Source organism: Doryrhamphus excisus, chromosome 10, assembly GCF_030265055.1.
Source record: "Doryrhamphus excisus isolate RoL2022-K1 chromosome 10, RoL_Dexc_1.0, whole genome shotgun sequence".
Taxonomy (NCBI): domain Eukaryota; kingdom Metazoa; phylum Chordata; class Actinopteri; order Syngnathiformes; family Syngnathidae; genus Doryrhamphus; species Doryrhamphus excisus.
The window spans coordinates 16,403,165-16,420,722 of NC_080475.1; the positions used below are offsets into that span (position 1 = coordinate 16,403,165).

The 17,558-nt window shown below is 42.9% G+C and overlaps 1 protein-coding gene across 7 annotated transcripts in view; it reads right to left on the bottom strand.

The window, feature by feature from the left end:
* The window catches only part of prdm16 (PR domain containing 16), a 193,157-nt gene that overhangs the window by 173,831 nt on the left and 1,768 nt on the right, over window positions 1–17,558 (bottom strand). For all 7 annotated transcript variants that reach the window (XM_058083292.1, XM_058083290.1, XM_058083288.1 and 4 more), the window contains exon 2: window positions 14,800–14,900. In XM_058083292.1, the coding sequence (XP_057939275.1) occupies window positions 14,800–14,900 (101 nt within the window). The remainder of the gene's footprint in view (window positions 1–14,799; window positions 14,901–17,558) is intronic.

The following is a 17,558-nucleotide window of genomic DNA, read 5'->3' on the forward strand; positions in this document are numbered from 1 at the left end:
CTCACCTTTACTGTCAGCGGACCAAACTATGTACGTCGACTAAGTCCAAAAACCAGGGAAGCGGTCAGTTCTTACTAAATGTCAGCTGAATAACACGGAATATATGATAGAATACTATTCAAACAGAAGCCACTAAAAAGGACGGCTAGCAACATCGCATGCTAGGTAGGAAAAAGTGAACTTCAGTGGGGAAGACAAGGGACAGATCAATCATATTTTAGGTGCTCAATTCAAAAAGGCACAATAGGGAAGGCAAAGCTAAAAAAAAACAGAAAGATCTGCACTGAGCTGCAGGCGAAGGATGGATGGTGTACAAGTGGCAGGCGAGAAATGGAGGAACGGTACAAAAGGCAAGATGGCTGGGAGTGAAAAGCAGTGTGTGCTTTTATTCACTGCCATTGAGTGACAAAGAAACCATTAACAAAGTCGTGCTGGCCGAAGGGATTAAATCCATATAAGCATGGCTATTATTCAAGCTAATTAAAGCTCTTTTTAACCTCTGACGCTGGATTTACCTCTGCAACAAAGCCGTCTGAGTGAGAGGCAGGAAACGGTTCATGTCATTTTGCTAAGCAAGCAATCTTTAGTAATCTGTGAGGAGTTTGTCAAAAAGGTTGAAGAGACCTGAAATTAATTGCTAAATCCCAACAAATTGAACCTAAGACTCCACTCTGAGGAACACAGTGAGGAGATGGAAGACCACAGGCACTGTTCTAGTTAATGCCAAGAAGATCTCAGATGCCAAGGATAGTGAGAAGAGTCAAAGTCAACCCACAGACCAGCTCCAAAGACCTCCAACATGATCTCGGTGGCGATGGTGTCACTGTGCATCCTTCAATTATTCAGTGCAGTTTGCACTTGCTACCCACAGTAACATTTGGTGGTGGCTCCATTATGTTGTGGGGCTGTGTGACCAGTGCAGCTACTGGAAATCCGTAAAGTCGAAGGCCGAATGAATTCCAGTCAGAATCAGCAGATTCTTACCAACCGTCTTCAAAAATCAGTGACGATGTTGAATTTGTCTCGGGGCTGGGAACTTCCAACAAGACAAATTCTACTAAGGCATTCATGCAGTGGAACAAGTACAACGTTCTAGAATGGCCATCTCAAGTCCCCAGACCTGAATTGTATTGACAACCTGTGGTGTGATGTCAAGCGGGCTGTCCAGGCTTGGAAACCATCCAACCTGACCCAACTGGAGGTGTTTTGGAAAGAGGAATGGTCCAAAATACCTTCAACCAGAATCCCTGGTCCTCATTGGAAGCTATGGGAAGCATTTATTTCTGAAAAAGGGGGATCTACTAAATATTGATGTAATTTTTTATTGGGGTGCCCAAATTTATGCACCCGCTTACTTTTGTTTAAATAATTATTGTAAATCCGATAAACTTCATTTTCACTTCTCATCCATACCAATGTTTTTAACGATAACGTTAGTCAAACATAAGGCCAGTTGTGAATTCATGATGGCTTTTCTTTGCAGCGATAAGTCATCAATGTCCACAAGACAGTTAGATATCTGATAAGACAGCAGGTAAGAGCAGAAGCAGTCAAGGTTCTGTCCCTGGTGGCTGTAAATGGCCGCCGCATATCTTTGCTGGGAAGATTTCACCTTAAAAGCTCCTCAGAGACCCCATGAGGGCCTGCTGGCCTGTCATCATCAACAGTGCACTGAAGCAGACAGCCAAGAGGATCAAAGGATGGAAGAGTAGAGACAGGCAGGGATTGCGGGACATCACTTTGCTGATTTTACACCCACGCACACGCCACAGTGGATCAGTCAGCTGAGACTGCAGCCGACACTTGACATGCAACCAAGCACAGCAGACGGGCATGAAGCGAAGAGGCAAAGCGTGAGTGAAAGCAGCGGAGAGTGGGCAGGCAGGAGAGGGGGAGAAGGGCGGCAACTCTGAGAGCTGAGTGAATGACGGACAACGGGGCTTATGGGAAGAGGCGGGTGTAATGGGGTGTGAATTGGAAGATCTCGGGAGACGGTGAGGGAGCCCATCTGCCTGCCGTCTCATTTGTTACAGTCGCTATCAGGCTGTCACACATACAGTACATGAGCATACTGAGGAGCAATCAGTTCAGTCGGGAGAAACATCTTTTATACACACAACTGGATGTGTTGCGCGCATGTAAACTATGCCAAACCTTCACTTCCGATGCCTAAGATAGAGGAGTGGAGTCCCATCCAGCGGCTATTCAACCTTACAAATGGGGTAAGGTTTAAAAGGGAAATAAACATGCTTTCAAACTTTTAGTTGTGTGTTCTTTCATGTGACTACACCCCTCGAAACTACAACCACAATACCTAAAGGCTTTTAATTTTAGGCTTTGAATGCATCAGATTCCAATTGAGTGCATCACATAATCAGTTCACAGTTCCACATGTCCAAAAGGAGTAGGAAGAAGCAAAGCTTATTAAATTCTACCTCTCCATCTGGTACTTTTACAATCAGTAACTGTTACATTTGTTCACTTCCTGCTTTCCTAATATCATTTTTTTTTGTCCCGTACCGAAGTACAAGGTGATATGACCATCCAATGACATAATGGGTACCATAATAACTGTCGATATAGTGATATATATAGCACATCATGACCTGCAAATCAGCAAAGTGATAGGTGTGTCACAATGACGTGCATTGTTAGCTAGCACATATTAACTAGTTTTATTGTGTTATGTTTCTTTTCCAACAAAAGGGAAAGAAATGTGTTCATGTTAAGGATTGTGAATGATGGGCAAAATTCCCCAAAATGTGCAGTTCCCCTTTAACTTTGTAATTGTAGAATTCTTCATGCCACTCGTGTATATGTATGTACATGTATATATGTATGTCAGACCTCAGCAAAAGACAGTAGATGCTACTTCTATGCTTCTTCTGAGCTAAAGGAGACAGAGGTGAAGTAGGTAGCCATCATCTGCTTCTGTTCAACAATCCATCCAGCCCCGGCTTCTGCTTTGTTGCCTAAATACCTCTTCATGTGTCCACCTGAGGAGTCTTTGTTTCTGGTTGTGATAAAGAACAGTAACACAAGAGAGAAACCAAACTGCTTCTTAATTTCCCCCGACAACCTCTTTAAGCACACAGGCCCAAATCCACAGTCCAATTGAAAGCACATGGCTATTCCAAACAAATTAAGCACAATTAAAGCCCCTGAGTTATGAGTATCTATCAGTGTGCCATGTTTTTGTAAAAATCACAGTGCTGCAGATCAAAGCCTCTCGACCCTTTCACCTTAATTGCCTCATTAAGAGCTCCCTTCTTTGTGCTACAGGCATCATAAATGTGGGGTCTGCTTGTTTCATTTGGGAATTACACTAAGGGACGCCCCCCTTCAACTAATCGTTTCCACGTTTTCAATAAAAGTTCATCAGTTTTATGGCGGAACACATTGAGATTTCTCCCATTTATGGAGTACAATTTGCAAGCGGCCTTCAGCTGGGAGTGTGATTTCACACATTTCATTGTGTCTGGGATAAACCTGCGAGCATGTTTAGCTACTTTATAACACATGTTGCAAAGACTTTCATAACTTGTGAAAAGTCAGCTTGAAAGACCTCGGACCCCATGATCCTGTCTCCATTAGCTTTAGAGTTCTAGGTGTGGCTTTTGACACATCATAGCAGGTGACAGGAAGAAGGTGTCACCACCAGGAACCAGCAAATCACCTGACAGGAACATGATTGTGCGCAGCTGAATTGCGGCCACTCCCCCAATCATCATCACAAATACTCACGGAGCATGGCTGGCTTTTAATTGAATCGTATAAATGAGGTGCACAGTCAGGAGAAACATGCGGTTCCAATTTGAAACTGCTGCTTTACTGGGGGACAGTGACACCGAGGGATGGAGGCAGGGTGATGGGGGGACGGTGAGGCGGGAGAGCAAACCGGGGGGGAAAAGACGAGGGTATGGAACATTTGTTAGTAATCCCATTCCACATACCATATGGCTTCATTATCATTATGCGGCAGAGAAGACTTCAGTCAGTCTGAAAATAAAGAGCTACTTAGCCCCATCCAAAGTGACCCCAAATGAGATATGTTTGTCACTGTGTGACAGTGTTAGTGTTATTGCCCTGCTCTTACATTCTTTGTGGTTGCTTAGGTGGTTTCATGCATGTGTGTGCGCATGTATGTGGTAGCCTCGGTCTGGGTGTGTGCAAGATAGAGATCGGCCGCTTTCCCAGTGACTGATTATAACGGAAGAGTCCTTAGTCATTACAGCACAGAGAGAGAGAGAGAGAGAGAGCGGGATAGAGAAGAGATGGAGACAAGAAGGCCCATAAGGCAGCTCCATTCACATGTGAAGATGACTGATAATGCGGGAGCAGCAGGACCCCTCGCTGGGTTCATTGGCCCCTAAGTGCTCCTTCGCCGAACGCGTCCCTTATCTTGCCCTGACAGCGGTAATGGAATATGCATGGCTCTATTAGCATACAAGGTAATGGCACCCTTGAGGGAGGGCACTGACATAAAACTTTAAGTAGAAATCAAAACATTGGTGAAAGCGGAAGCAGAATGAAAAAGGTTATTGTCACCTAGTGCAAACATGGCCTGAGGACTTGACTGTGGCTGCTCGCGAGCTATACCGTCTTTACGCTTCTATGCACATCTGTCTGCACAAACAGGCACAAACACGCAGACATTTTAATAGGCTGCTCTATACGCACTCTGTGTGTGTGTATTAACACAAGCGATGCACACAACGGCATGCATGAAAACACGGAATCATCCTCCTCTGGGCATCTTGAAAGTAATTGAAAGGAGCTCCGAAAGAACACAAATGTTTAGGAATTATTGAATATGAATATGTGCCCTGCCATTGGCTGGCCACCAGTCCAGGGTGTACCCCGCCTCTCGCCTGAAGTCAGCTGGGATAGGCTCCAGCATACCCGCTACTCTAGTGCGGTTAAGCGGCATAGAAAAAGGATGGATGGAGACATAATCAAGTAGGTTTACTGTGTCACAAGATGATGTAACGGCTGCACGGTGGACTAGTGGTTAGCGCGCAGACCTCAAAGCTAGGAGACTCAAGTTCAATGCCACCCTCGTCTATCTCTGTGTGGAGTTTGCATGTTCTCCCCGTGCATGCGTGGGTTTTTTCCGGGTACTCCGGTTTCCTCCCACATTCCAAAAACATGCTAGGTTAATTGGCCACTCCAAATTGTCCATAGGTATGAATGTGAGTGTGAATGGTTGTTTGTCTATATGTGATTGGTTGGCCACCAGTCCAGGGTGTACCCCGCCCGAAGACAGCTGGGATAGGCTCCAGCACCCCCACGACCCTCGTGAGGAATAAGCGGTAGAAAATGAATTAATGAATGATGATGTAACCAAAACAATAAAATTATTCTGTCCTTACTATGATGTCATGTAACATATCAAAGATATAAAACCGTAAGACAAGAGGCCAAATGATAAGGTAGGTGTGCCGTTCAGACAAAAAGCCCACTAGTCCACCTCCACAGTCAGCATCAGAAAGCAATTTGCTGCTCCGCACACGTCACCCCCAAAAATGATAGCGAGGTCGGGTCCATGGAGAGCTCTAATATGTTCTGGAGGGACAGACCAGGAGACTTGTTAGCTTTTCCACATATTAACTTTTATTAAAGATATTAACCTTTAAGATGCGGCTAAGGAAGTGGTGTCAGAAAGGTTAAGAATTAACACTAGCGGGGCAGGCAGTGTTGGAGCCCCCGTATCCCCATCACACTTTTTTTAAGTTATAATTGGTGTGCGATGTCATGTGTGCGGGTCATTATTAAAGGGAATAATATCAGTAATTGCATCCTTTCTGGTAATTATTGTGGTTATGGCATCCTCTTTGATAAGTCAATATGAGCCACATGTGGTCAAGGCAAATTATGCTAATAACACCCTCACACAGCATGTAATTCTCAAGTGAAACAAAGTTCAACACCTTGAGCGATAAAGTTCATCCATGTGTAGCCGTGTAAAGTATTAGAAAGTCAAAATAAGAGTATCGCTAAATATTAGCGTTGCCTTCACAAGAAACGGTTAACATTAACATTGGTTATACATGCAGTACAGAGCAATTTTGGTCCATTCCAAAATATGTAATATATGACTTTGGGAGGGGGGCCCAGTTACTGTTGGGTAACTGCTTTATGCTCAGATGAAGCAGCATAAATATATGATGAGCCATCAAATCCATCTTTAACTGTAAAAAATCACAGTTAAGGATTTCCTTAGAATTAACCTTCCTGGTGATTGGTTCCGTTTCCGTCTCGTCTGTACAGATTTCACAGTGAACATGGGCTTGCGGGGGGTCTCTCCAATCTTACCAAGCTATAGCTTCTCTTACCCATGACATTGATCAGTGTATGCATATACAGTTCATTGATAGAAATATTTTTATTACTCAACTTGTAATGTATTCTGCCTCCTTTTTTGTCTGCACAACACCCTCCCCACCCCCTGCTCCCCAAATAAATGGAAAAATTGTAATCGCCGTTGGCTACTGCTGAACTTCTCACTCTCTGCATCCAATTTGAAGCAGAGCTGCTGTGATGTCAGTGGAGCCTCCAAACAGAGAGACGAAAGGGAAGAGGAAGAGGCCAGGAAGAAGGAGAAGGAGAGGAGATGGTAACCTTCAGACCTCCAAGGTCACGCTTCTTAACCTCACTGCTAAAAATCCATTAACACTTTATGAATGTTTGAGTTAGAAGTCATTAATGCAGCCAGGTATTTGCTGAGAAAAAGAATACAAATGAGGGGCTGTCTGACTCTGCACTTCCTCGGCACCGTGCAACACACATGCTTACACACAGGCAGCGCCTCTGGCTACAACATCCTGATGTTCCGGGAAAATGGTGGCCCCAAGGACCTGAACTACGCAATGCTAACCATCTCTATGGATTTAACTGGCCACATATTTAAAATCACCAAGCATGTTCAACATCTGGCTCCTCGCATCCAAAGTTATGCAGAAACGCTGTTCCACACTAACTTGCTGGATCATGTTACCTATAAAGTGGCAGCTCAAGACTTAGCATTTGCTGTGCTTATCCTAACATTTCATATTTAATGCACACAATGGAGATGGATGACTAAATCTATTTGGCAATTTGCTATCATTAAGAATTTTGGCATTCATGTGGAATTTGATCCATGCAATTTCTTATATTGAAGAAGTCGTGTTGCCGTGTCATGATTGGATTTCACAACTGGTAGCAAACAACAGAGGGCGCAGTAATTCAGGACCAAATAGTTAGCACCCACAGCATGAAACGTTCAGGTAAAAGAAAGGAGTGCGGTTCGGCACACTGGAAAAGTTTTGGGCTGGCTTCAGCTTTTAATTGTGAAGCGTTTTAGCTTAGTTTCCTCTGATGTTGTGTTCAGCTCTTCCATTTGCTCTTCCAACTTGTCTAAGCACAAAGAGTAGCTGGTTTACGTACCATTGCTGCTGCTGTTTGGCTGCTTAATTAATTATCATGCAAACTACTACTTGGTGTGCCCAACCATCACATGACACTACCACCTTAGACCACTGGTCATATATCTCATCTCGTTTCATATTATCTACATACTGTATTGTATATAACTCAGTTATAAAAACAGTTGATTTTGTTAATACTTGGGTTGTTTATATTGTTTATTTTTCTATATTGTGTATTTTGTACTGCTTAACTGACTCTGTACTCAAATTACATACATACAAATTTCCCCACTGAGGGACGAATAAAGGCATATCTTAATCTTAATCTTAAAAGGAACAGCATCTTTTAGCTTGTTTTCTTCAAATTATCATTTCCCCCAAATTGTTCATTTCATTTTCTACCGCTTTTTCCTCACAAGGGCCGCGGGGGCGCTGGAGCCTATCTCAGCTGTCTTCGGGCGAGAGGCGGGGTATACCCCGCCAATCACAGGGCACATATAGGCAAACAACCATTCACACTCACATTCATACCTATGGACAATTTGGAGTCACCAATTAACCTAGCATGTTTTTGGAATGTGGGAGGAAATCGGAGTACCCGGAGGAAACCCACACATGCACGGGGAGAACATGCAAACTCCACACAGAGATGGCTGAGGGTGGAATTGAACCCTGGTCTCCTAACTGTGAGGTCTGCGCGCTAACCACTAGTCCACCGTGCCCCCCCCAATTGTCTGCCAAGAATAATATGATTACCGCCGCTAAGTTTATGAAAAAAATCATCAGATGCACCAAATGTTAGTCACCTGAAGGTGTCATTTCACAGATTCATTGGTTTTACTGCATTCATTTTGTATTTGTACTTATTTATTGTCTTTACTACTTTGTGCAGCACTACTATTTTGTGAAACTGTTTCTACATAAAGAGGATCTCGCCGAGGATGCAAGTCGCTTGGCTTCAGCTCTTTGTTTCATAACACTCCCTGGGGGGTTAGAGGCAAAGACTGCGGGTCAGTGTGATGTAGACCTCCACTCAGTATATTTGCAGATAGAATGTTCTCCCAAGCATGACTCCAAACGCTGAGCCCTCCCGACACACTCTGCAGGCTGCGTGCTCCATCCAATCGCAAGAAAAGGAATCCAATACAAGTGTATAAAGCAGCCTGCACTGGAGGTAAGAGTGTGTGTTTGTGTGTTTGTGCACATGAACGCCTCAGAGGCACAAAAGTGAGCGAAAAGGCTCAGTGGTTTAAATAAGTTAACAGGGTTGCGTTCCCTCCTGCTTGACTTACGCAAGAGCCGGTGGCCACAGGGGGAAAGGCCACGGGAAAGAAGGGAATAGATATGTCACCGTGGCCATGATGATGATGGAGTGTCTACAAATATGAATCCAAACAGGGTCATTTTGATTTGGCGGCAGGATGCAAAAGCTGGCCCGTTAACTCCTGACCTTTTGAGTATGACCTGTGGGGGAGGGGCCCATCCAGCCGGAGAGGACCAAAAGAAAGGGAGCGGGGCTGCACTGTGTCAGGCCTATTATGACCTACTAAAAACTCTGGTCGCTCCACAGCAAGTAGACATCCATCATCGGGGCCTCTCTAATCAGCATGTTTGTCACTGTAACTAAACAGTGGGCTGAGCCACATTGCCACACTATTGGTCCTGACAGGGAGAAATAAATCTGCTGCCGGCCAATGGGTTGCAGGCAGTTGAGCATGACAGAAAAGGTGACAGACTCTTGAGATCCCAAACAGTGTGAGATTCGGGGGAACTGGTCCAGACTCAGAAGAAGGCAGAGGAAACATTTGAACACGTTTGATGGTCTTCTGTAGTGCTTGAGGGGTGCCTCTGTCCTTCTTGGGCGCAGGACAGGTCAATTTCTTCAGTCGGAGAAACACTCGGGTTCTCTTTGGGTAGCCGCCCTGTTCACATTACTCATGACAATTTCAATTCTTCTGCGTGGTCACACAGGATTAATGCCGGACAAAGGCAGAGTGGTAGTCCAGTGTATGCAATTAATAATATCGGCACTGGTAAATATGTAGTACATTCAATCCTGGTTACTTGGTGAACATGTGTTCGATGATAGGGAGGGGAAAGAAGAAGGGGTGAAAAATAAAGTAAATAAATTAATAAATAAAAAAATAAAATAATAAAGGAAGTGGAAGTGAAAAACACTGTCGTTAGGATAGCAGTGACAATTGGGAAGTAGACTCAAGTGTGATTATTTACTTTGAGGTATTTTAAAGAATATTTATATATTATAAGAATAATATATAAGAATATTTATATTTTAATATAATATTCTTTTTTCTCTCACATACTTTTATTTTTCAATCTCACTGAAACAATACCATAACATTCATTCATTTTCTACCGCTTTTTCCTCACGAGGGTCGCTGGGTGCTGGAGCCTATCCCAGCAGTCATCGGGCGAGAGGCGGGGTACACCCTGGACTGGTCGCCAGCCAATCACAGGGCACATATAGACAAACAACCATTCACACTCACATTCATACCTATGGACAATTTGGAGTGGCCAATTAACCTAGCATGTTTTTGGAATGTGGGAGGAAACCGGAGTACCCGGAGAAAACCCACGCATGCACAGGGAGAACATGCAAACTCCACACAGAAATGGCCGAATACCATAACATTGATGTTTTTATATCCATGTTAGCTTGTGATGACTGGTGTGGTGACTGTTTAGTTGGAGTGGTTTCTTTCTTTCTTTTGTACTGGACGATGTACGATAGGATGACTAATAATGAACTGGTTGCTCTTGGCACGTGGTTGGGTGCCTCAAGATGGGTGATGGTGGTTGGATGTGGGGTTTTTATTCTGTGTCGTCGACAAGGAATAATATATGTTTTGTTGGGATGAGGTTGGAATCTGGGTGGTTAGGGGGGTGGGACTAGATAAGTCTTGACTTTTTCCCACTCCCTTTTAAACATGTGTACGTTTATACATACATAGGTATTTTTATTTGTATTGATTTTGGTTGGTTTGTTGTGCTCTGGATATTTTTCATGTTCAAAATAAAGAAGAAAACTAATAGATACAAACTAATTAGGTACACCTGCACAGTGTCAGAGCTGTATCAAATGTTTTGCCCATCAATATGATGCAGGAAGCAACAACAAACATATTATACAAAAATCCATCACAGCCAATCAAGACTAAATAATGTATCTGATGTCATGTCCATGTACCCAATGACATGTCCATGTGGTGGGGCTGGGAGATTATATGATCGAGATTGGTGACCCCTATAAATTTCAAACATGGCTGTAAACAGCCAAACACAATCTGGCCTTTTCTTACGCCACTTTTGTTTGTAAGTTGCCAGAAATGTAAACAAGAACGCAGAGCTGAGGGCAGCAAAATAGATGTCAGTCATGACCTGGAGCCATGGAGTCATGACCTCCGATAAATCCCAAAGGTAAGATACTTGGGTGCCACTCTGCCACCTCGGCCTTTCTCCGGCAGTCAGTTCTTAAAGGCTTGCACCAAGTCAGCATAGTCCTCTTCCTCTAATCGCAAGATGCCTACCTCAGGTCAAGGGGGGAAAAAACACATTCAAGGGACCGAGTGTGGACATAAAATTCCAAAGATGGCAGACAATTTTTTGTGGTCGTAGAGAAATGACTGCTCCCTCCTCTCTTCTAAAAGAAATTAAATTAATCACCAAGTCTGCGGTGTGGGTCAGTGGCTAAGGCAATGGCCTTTTACTGGAAGTTCTCCTTTGCCAAGCTTGTCTTTACAGAAATAAATTAGTCTAGTAGTGCTTGACAAAGACTGTTGGGGCTAAACGAAGATTGAGTGATGAGGTTGAACATGGTAGACTAAAAGACAGCAAGGACTAGCAGAACGGGGAAATTTGTGTCCTTCACCCCTTGCTAACTGACCCCCCTCCCCCATAGGGACGACATCACGGAGGAGAAGACCTCCAGGTTTGTAGTACACAAATTGCCACGAGTTAGAGTTCAGGAAGTCCAAGAGACGCCTCTGACGGCCCCGAGAGTGAAACCTAAAACCAGTGACAAAGCCAATACATGTCATATTCCTTCAGTCATGAATGGTTTATTTTCCAAGGAATTTCAGCCTAAAACCTGTTCTTCATAATTATCCTGATTTGTTTGGACAACCAAGGTGGATAGGCTTGGCCCAATTGCCAACAAGAGACCACTGTTTTGTTCAGCTCAGAAAAAAAGGGCTTTTTAGCAGCGCATTATTTTCCACAGTTGTTAAACGATGACAAACATGCATGAAAGCTGTGTACCAAAGGGCCCTGATTTTCGCAAAAGTTATATGCACAACTGCGTTTGCATAGCAACTCAACTCAACTCAACTCAATCAACGTGAAAATTAATGACTTACGTACTTACATCTGTTGTGAGGCAAACTCCAGCTCACACCAAAGCAACTAGCAGTAGTTTGGAGTGTACCAATCTCATATTTATATCTGTACAATATAAGCAAAGAAATCATATCAGAAATGATATCAGATATCAACACTAGCATAACAAGTAGCCTCCCAGCGCCCGGATAGAGCCCACGTGTTCATAAGTAACAGTGTGTGCTAACGTAATCAGTAAAGAGTGGGAATCAGCTGTGCAGCAATATTCGTTCATTCATTTTCTACCGCTTATCCTCACGAGGGTCGCGGGGGTGCTGGAGCCTATCCCAGCTGTCTTCGGGCGAGATACACCCTTGACTGGTCGCCAGCCAATCACAGGGCACATATAGACAAACAACCATTCACACTCACATTCATACCTATGGATAATTTGGAGTCGCCAATTAACCTAGCATGTTTTTGGAATGTGGGAGGAAACCGGAGTACCCGGAGAAAACCCACGCATGCACGGGGAGAACATGCAAACTCCACACAGAGATGGCCGAGGGTGGGATTGAACTGCGTTCTCCTCCTAGCTGTGAGGTCTGCGCGCTAACCACTAGGCCGCCGTGCAGCAATATTTTTTGCTAAAATACAACAAAGACGTTGCAGCTGAGTGCAAAACCCGCCATGCACGAGTCCCCGGTGGTGGCACAGAACATGATCATCCTCATCGCACATCCAAAGCAAATCTAAAAAAAGACAGCATGGAAGATCCTTGCAATCAACGCTGTCCGAAATTTCTTCAAATCGTGAGAAAATGTGTTTTTCTCTTACCTAATAAGAAATAGAACAATAAGACAATCATAGAAAAAGGTCAGCTTTGCTGGAGTTTTATACTATTTCAGGACATTCCTGACCACACTTCATAATCACAACTAAAAAGCCTTGCTGACACTCCGGCTTGAACTCTGACCGATGAGAAGTTCTGAATGTCGACAGCCACAAGCAAGTTAAGCGAACTGGCTAACCACAGAAGCTCAAACGCTGTTGCCTAGCAACAATGCCAATGATTCAGCCGCAGAATTTTCAGGTCCAGATGAACTCCCGGAAACAAGGCCATACCCAATAAAGCCATACAAGCCTTTGAATGGCAGGGAGTTTGTGGCGCTTTGAAGGACAAAAAGAAAGAGCAACTGCAGGGAAGTGGAGCACAAACACAGCAAGCTGCAAGAAGTCTAGCAGCACAGCTTGGAAATGTACAATCAAAAATAAGAGCTTCAAGAGGATCTTCTGTGAGCCTCATGATTGAGTCAAAAACCTTAGAGAGAAAAGTAGAGTATCAAGGTGGTACAGGATATTAACGCTGCCTTGCACGCTGCTCTTAAGGAAGATAATAAATAAGATAATCATAATAAGATAAGATAATGAAAACGCAGTATTAGGGGGTACCTCTGTAGTTTCTTACACACAAAGTTGTACCAAAATAGTGCATGAAATTCCAAGCAAAATTTAGCAAAACAAATCTAATGAAAATGGAGGCTTTTGAAAAGCGAGGTTCCATTGTACAATACTTCAGGTTTGGTCAGTGTTTGGGCTGCAAAAAATAATAACTAATATATCGTGAGTGAGCTGCACATTTTGTTCTTTGATTGAGGTGAAATCCATTGATCAATGTATTGCTAAAAATAATACAAATGAATGATTCATTTTAATAACATGTAACACAGAATAGAAATACAAATGTTACAATCCAAAGAAGCAAGTTGACCTATGCAACCAGAAATGTAACCGTATATGGATTATTTGATTATGACATTATTATATTTTGATAGAATGAAACCAATCGACCAATCAATTTACAATAATGGAAATACGTACTTTTGAGCCTACAAAAAGGACTCAATTAGAAAAATATCCAATATAACGATGATCATTTTGGTGACAATCTAGAAGCTAAGATGAGCGGGTGATTTAAGGACACTACGAAGTAATTGATGTTAAAAGGAAAAATCAATGAATTCAAATGGATATCAGGCTTGAAAGAAACAGACAACTAAATAAAAAAAATATCCAAAAGTGAGTTGAGGAAACAAGACATTTCAAAGTTTTAGCTCTTTTTCTAACTCCAACTTGGTGAGGCTTGGTGTGCAATGGGTGGAAAGTGGAGGAGCTCGGCTCTTCTGTTTAAAAAACCCTGAGGTATTAGGGTGGACTAATCTTTAAAAGGTTAATTTATTCATAGAGATTTTGACAGAGATGTATGGCTGAGCCAACATCTCATGCACCTCTTCCCAGAGGGAGACGACTTCAGCACAGAGCGGCGTGAGAGGAGGCGGGGGCGGGGGTTGGGGGTTGTTACTGGGTGAATTGGGCAGAAAGATGGAGTGCAGAGGAGAAGCAGACCGGGGAGTCAGCACGATCTAAACACAAACACATAATTACCTCATTGGGACTGACAATAACTCTGGCCTTTAACCCCGTATACACTTTGGGCTCTCTGGTCGGCCTTTTACCGCAGAAAGAGAAATGTTAAGTTGTTGGAAACCATACACTATGTTAATAAATAATATATCACAGGCCTTATGTTTGGGTGATGTGATAATATTGTTTTTCTAAAGCCACTCATTTAATTTCCAATACATGACTTTCATTTTGTTTATTGGCGTTGAATATTCACAGAACAAGACAAAAGGATCCCGGTGCGGCTGAGTTTTCTGATGTTTCTGTGATACTGACTGAACTTTTTGAATTCAGTGTGGAGGGGTCAAGGAGACGGATGTCAATACAGACTGAATTTATACTTAAAAGCAAATGTATTTTGAACACTTAAAATAGTAAAGGAAGATCATTTATGAATAGGGTTGGGAATGGAATCGTTCATTTGATTATTTATTTTGATTCCTATTTTTGTTGCTCACTTTGCCTACCAGAAGAAATGGCAAAAAAGTTTGGCTTTACGTGATCTAAATTGTAACATTTAGCATGCAAAGGAGGGAGCACGACCAGCACTTTTAATGTTCACACCTTCATGGTGTACAACAAAGAGTACCTTGTCCGTGGGGCGCTACGTTGAACTTCAGCTGCCGTCTGGTTGACTTCCAATAGGAGAACCTTTGATGGTATATTCTCTGTATCTCCTCCTCATCCTCCCTGAGTAAAAAGGAACAGGCACACTTTAAAAACCAATGTTATATTAATCTTTGTTTCATTATGTTTTTTAAGTGTGCAGAAGTAGGGGTTACATGGCATCAGCTAAAAGGTCAGAAGGGGTACATGACTGTAACAAATGCATAAAGAAGTATTTAAAAAAATACCCCCGGGTATGACTTTTGATGATGGCGAGAGGGATGTACAAGCCTCACAGTCAACTTTTAAATGACGTGTTCAAGATGTCTACACTGGACAATACGGCCGATGCGAGCCGCTCACCCTCCTGTCTCCCCAGTACCTTTGCTGTAGGCGCATCTAATTGAAAGCGATCTAGGGCTGAGAGAGTTCCGTTTCTTCTCTAATCCAGTCCAGTGGGGGGGAACCTCACATGGTCTCAATTAACCCCCCCGCCCAAGAACATTGGTTCCCCCCTTCTCTACTATCCATCTCACTGGCCTGCTCCTCTGCCAAAGCATGGGACCAGGCCCTTTTTCAGCAGTTTATGTTATTAAGTACATACTGCAGAGTTCCTGTGCTTCACAGAAGCCTGGAGATGTTATCTCCCCTGCTGTCGTATACAGTTACCCCCAAAATATTCCATAAATTAGATTGGGATTGGCAATTGGTATCGTATAGAGATGGAGGCTGAGGTGGTCAGGGATTGGTTAGGGATGGGAGGCATTGGTGTGGATCCAGGAAGCAGGGCCAAAGACCAGGGGGATCTTCTTGTGTTTACACTAAATGGAAAAGCTCTGTGAGGTCACCGAAAAGGTCATGGAGAGGGCGCTTTAGGGCTTTGGGTATGAAGGCGGCCCAAAAGCAGCTCCTATCTGGAAAAAGTTGATTACCTGACAAGTCTCAGATGCAGCTTTATTTGGGCTTAGAGAAAGTGGTGGCAGAGCTGGGGGGTTATGTGGTCATCAGCATACATCTGCCCCCTCCGATAATTAAACAAGTCTGTATTTAGACAAGTGACTTCTAGATCTAAGAACTCTGGAGAGCATCTCAAGTTGAAGCACGCATATCCAATGCAATTAGGAGGAACCTCAAATAATGGAATCTGCAACAACACAAATAGCCCCCCCCCCCTCCACACACCAGCTGAGTGGGGCCCCCAAGGTCAAAACAATCTATTCTGTGATGTTGCTCAACCTCCGATTTCTTTTAATTTCAAAATAATGTTCCCGTAAGACATGATATGAATGGAAATACAGTGGAACCTTGGTCGTGAATTATATTTAACTGAAATGGCTGATCCAAACAACCAGTGATATATAACTGGTTGTCAACTGGGGTGAGTGTCTGGTTTATGTACAGGACTCAATTACACCTACAGGAATTGAAAAATTAATATGGCACAGCCCCTCCCACCAACCACCACCCCACTGCTTTGCTGCTATACAGGTCCCACCCAACCAACTTATCTTGTTTTTATCTAAAAAGTGGTCAAAATATTAATTGAAAAATACAACAAACGATTAGTGTATCACAAGACAGAAGTGTTTTTTTTTTTTCTTGTATTCCTTTTGACGTTTGAAGGTCTGTCAATGAAAAACAAGTGATACCCCAAGTAATTTAAATCATTGTCGGTCAGTAAAAAGTATTTCTTCTGTAATTACATGCACCGGCGTGGTGTTTTGCAAAGACAATGAATGAAATACATGTTTTATTTAATCCCGGGAGAAATGGTGACGTTACACAACAAAGCCAAATACAGTTATCTGGCTCCATCTTGTGGCGAAAGAAAATACTGTCTGGGTTATACACATAAAACTATGTATTTTTTTTTCTTTGAAATGTTGAGGGACATGATAGACAAACATTTTAGATGAGTATAGATTTGACGTAACTACAGAGAGCAAACCTTGAAGTCATCATCAGAAACACCGCATTTGTAAGATCAGCTATGACTCCACAACATTAGTATAACAATCCACTACAAAAGCGTATGTGTGTGCTTTTTATTGGAGTGGAGTCTCTTAGCAGAGACAAAGTCTACTTTTTTTAGTTTGTGATTGCGATGACTTAAATGCAATTTTAATGTTAAGAGATATGTTATAGCAATGGATAGCATCAATGCTATCTTGAGGCACGAGACCTGTGCTGACCAATCACAGTGGAGTGGGCGTTCTTGGAGGCGGGCCGTGGGCGGAATAAATTAAAACAGTTTTCAAAATCCAAGGAAATACAACTGGAACAGGTGGCGATTCTGGAGATCTATAAGGTTTTCTGTGCGGTTATCATGTGCAGCTGCTCTATAGGGGTCCAGAACTCAAAGGGCCGAAAATGACCATAATAGGTCCCTTTAACATTAGCTAGTTTTTAAAAGAAAAGGCCTTGGTGACAAACAAGATGGTTGGAAATGTGTGCAATGCCTCTGGAGTTTGAAGCATGTGTTCTGGAGCTAAAGCTACAAACATGCACAATGGTCAACAGCAATTGGTGTCCTTAAACCAATGCATTTCAATCAAAATCAAGCGCTAATGCATTAGTTGCTAGCTCCTGGTCTTAAATCAATGCAAAAGAAACCAGATTTGTATTGTCAACCCAAAGTATTATTCACAAAGTAACTAAGCAATAAATACCATTATTTGTCCACTGAAAAAAGTACAACCAAACAATATGCTTGACTTACATCATGTGATTGCACGGCCCTGC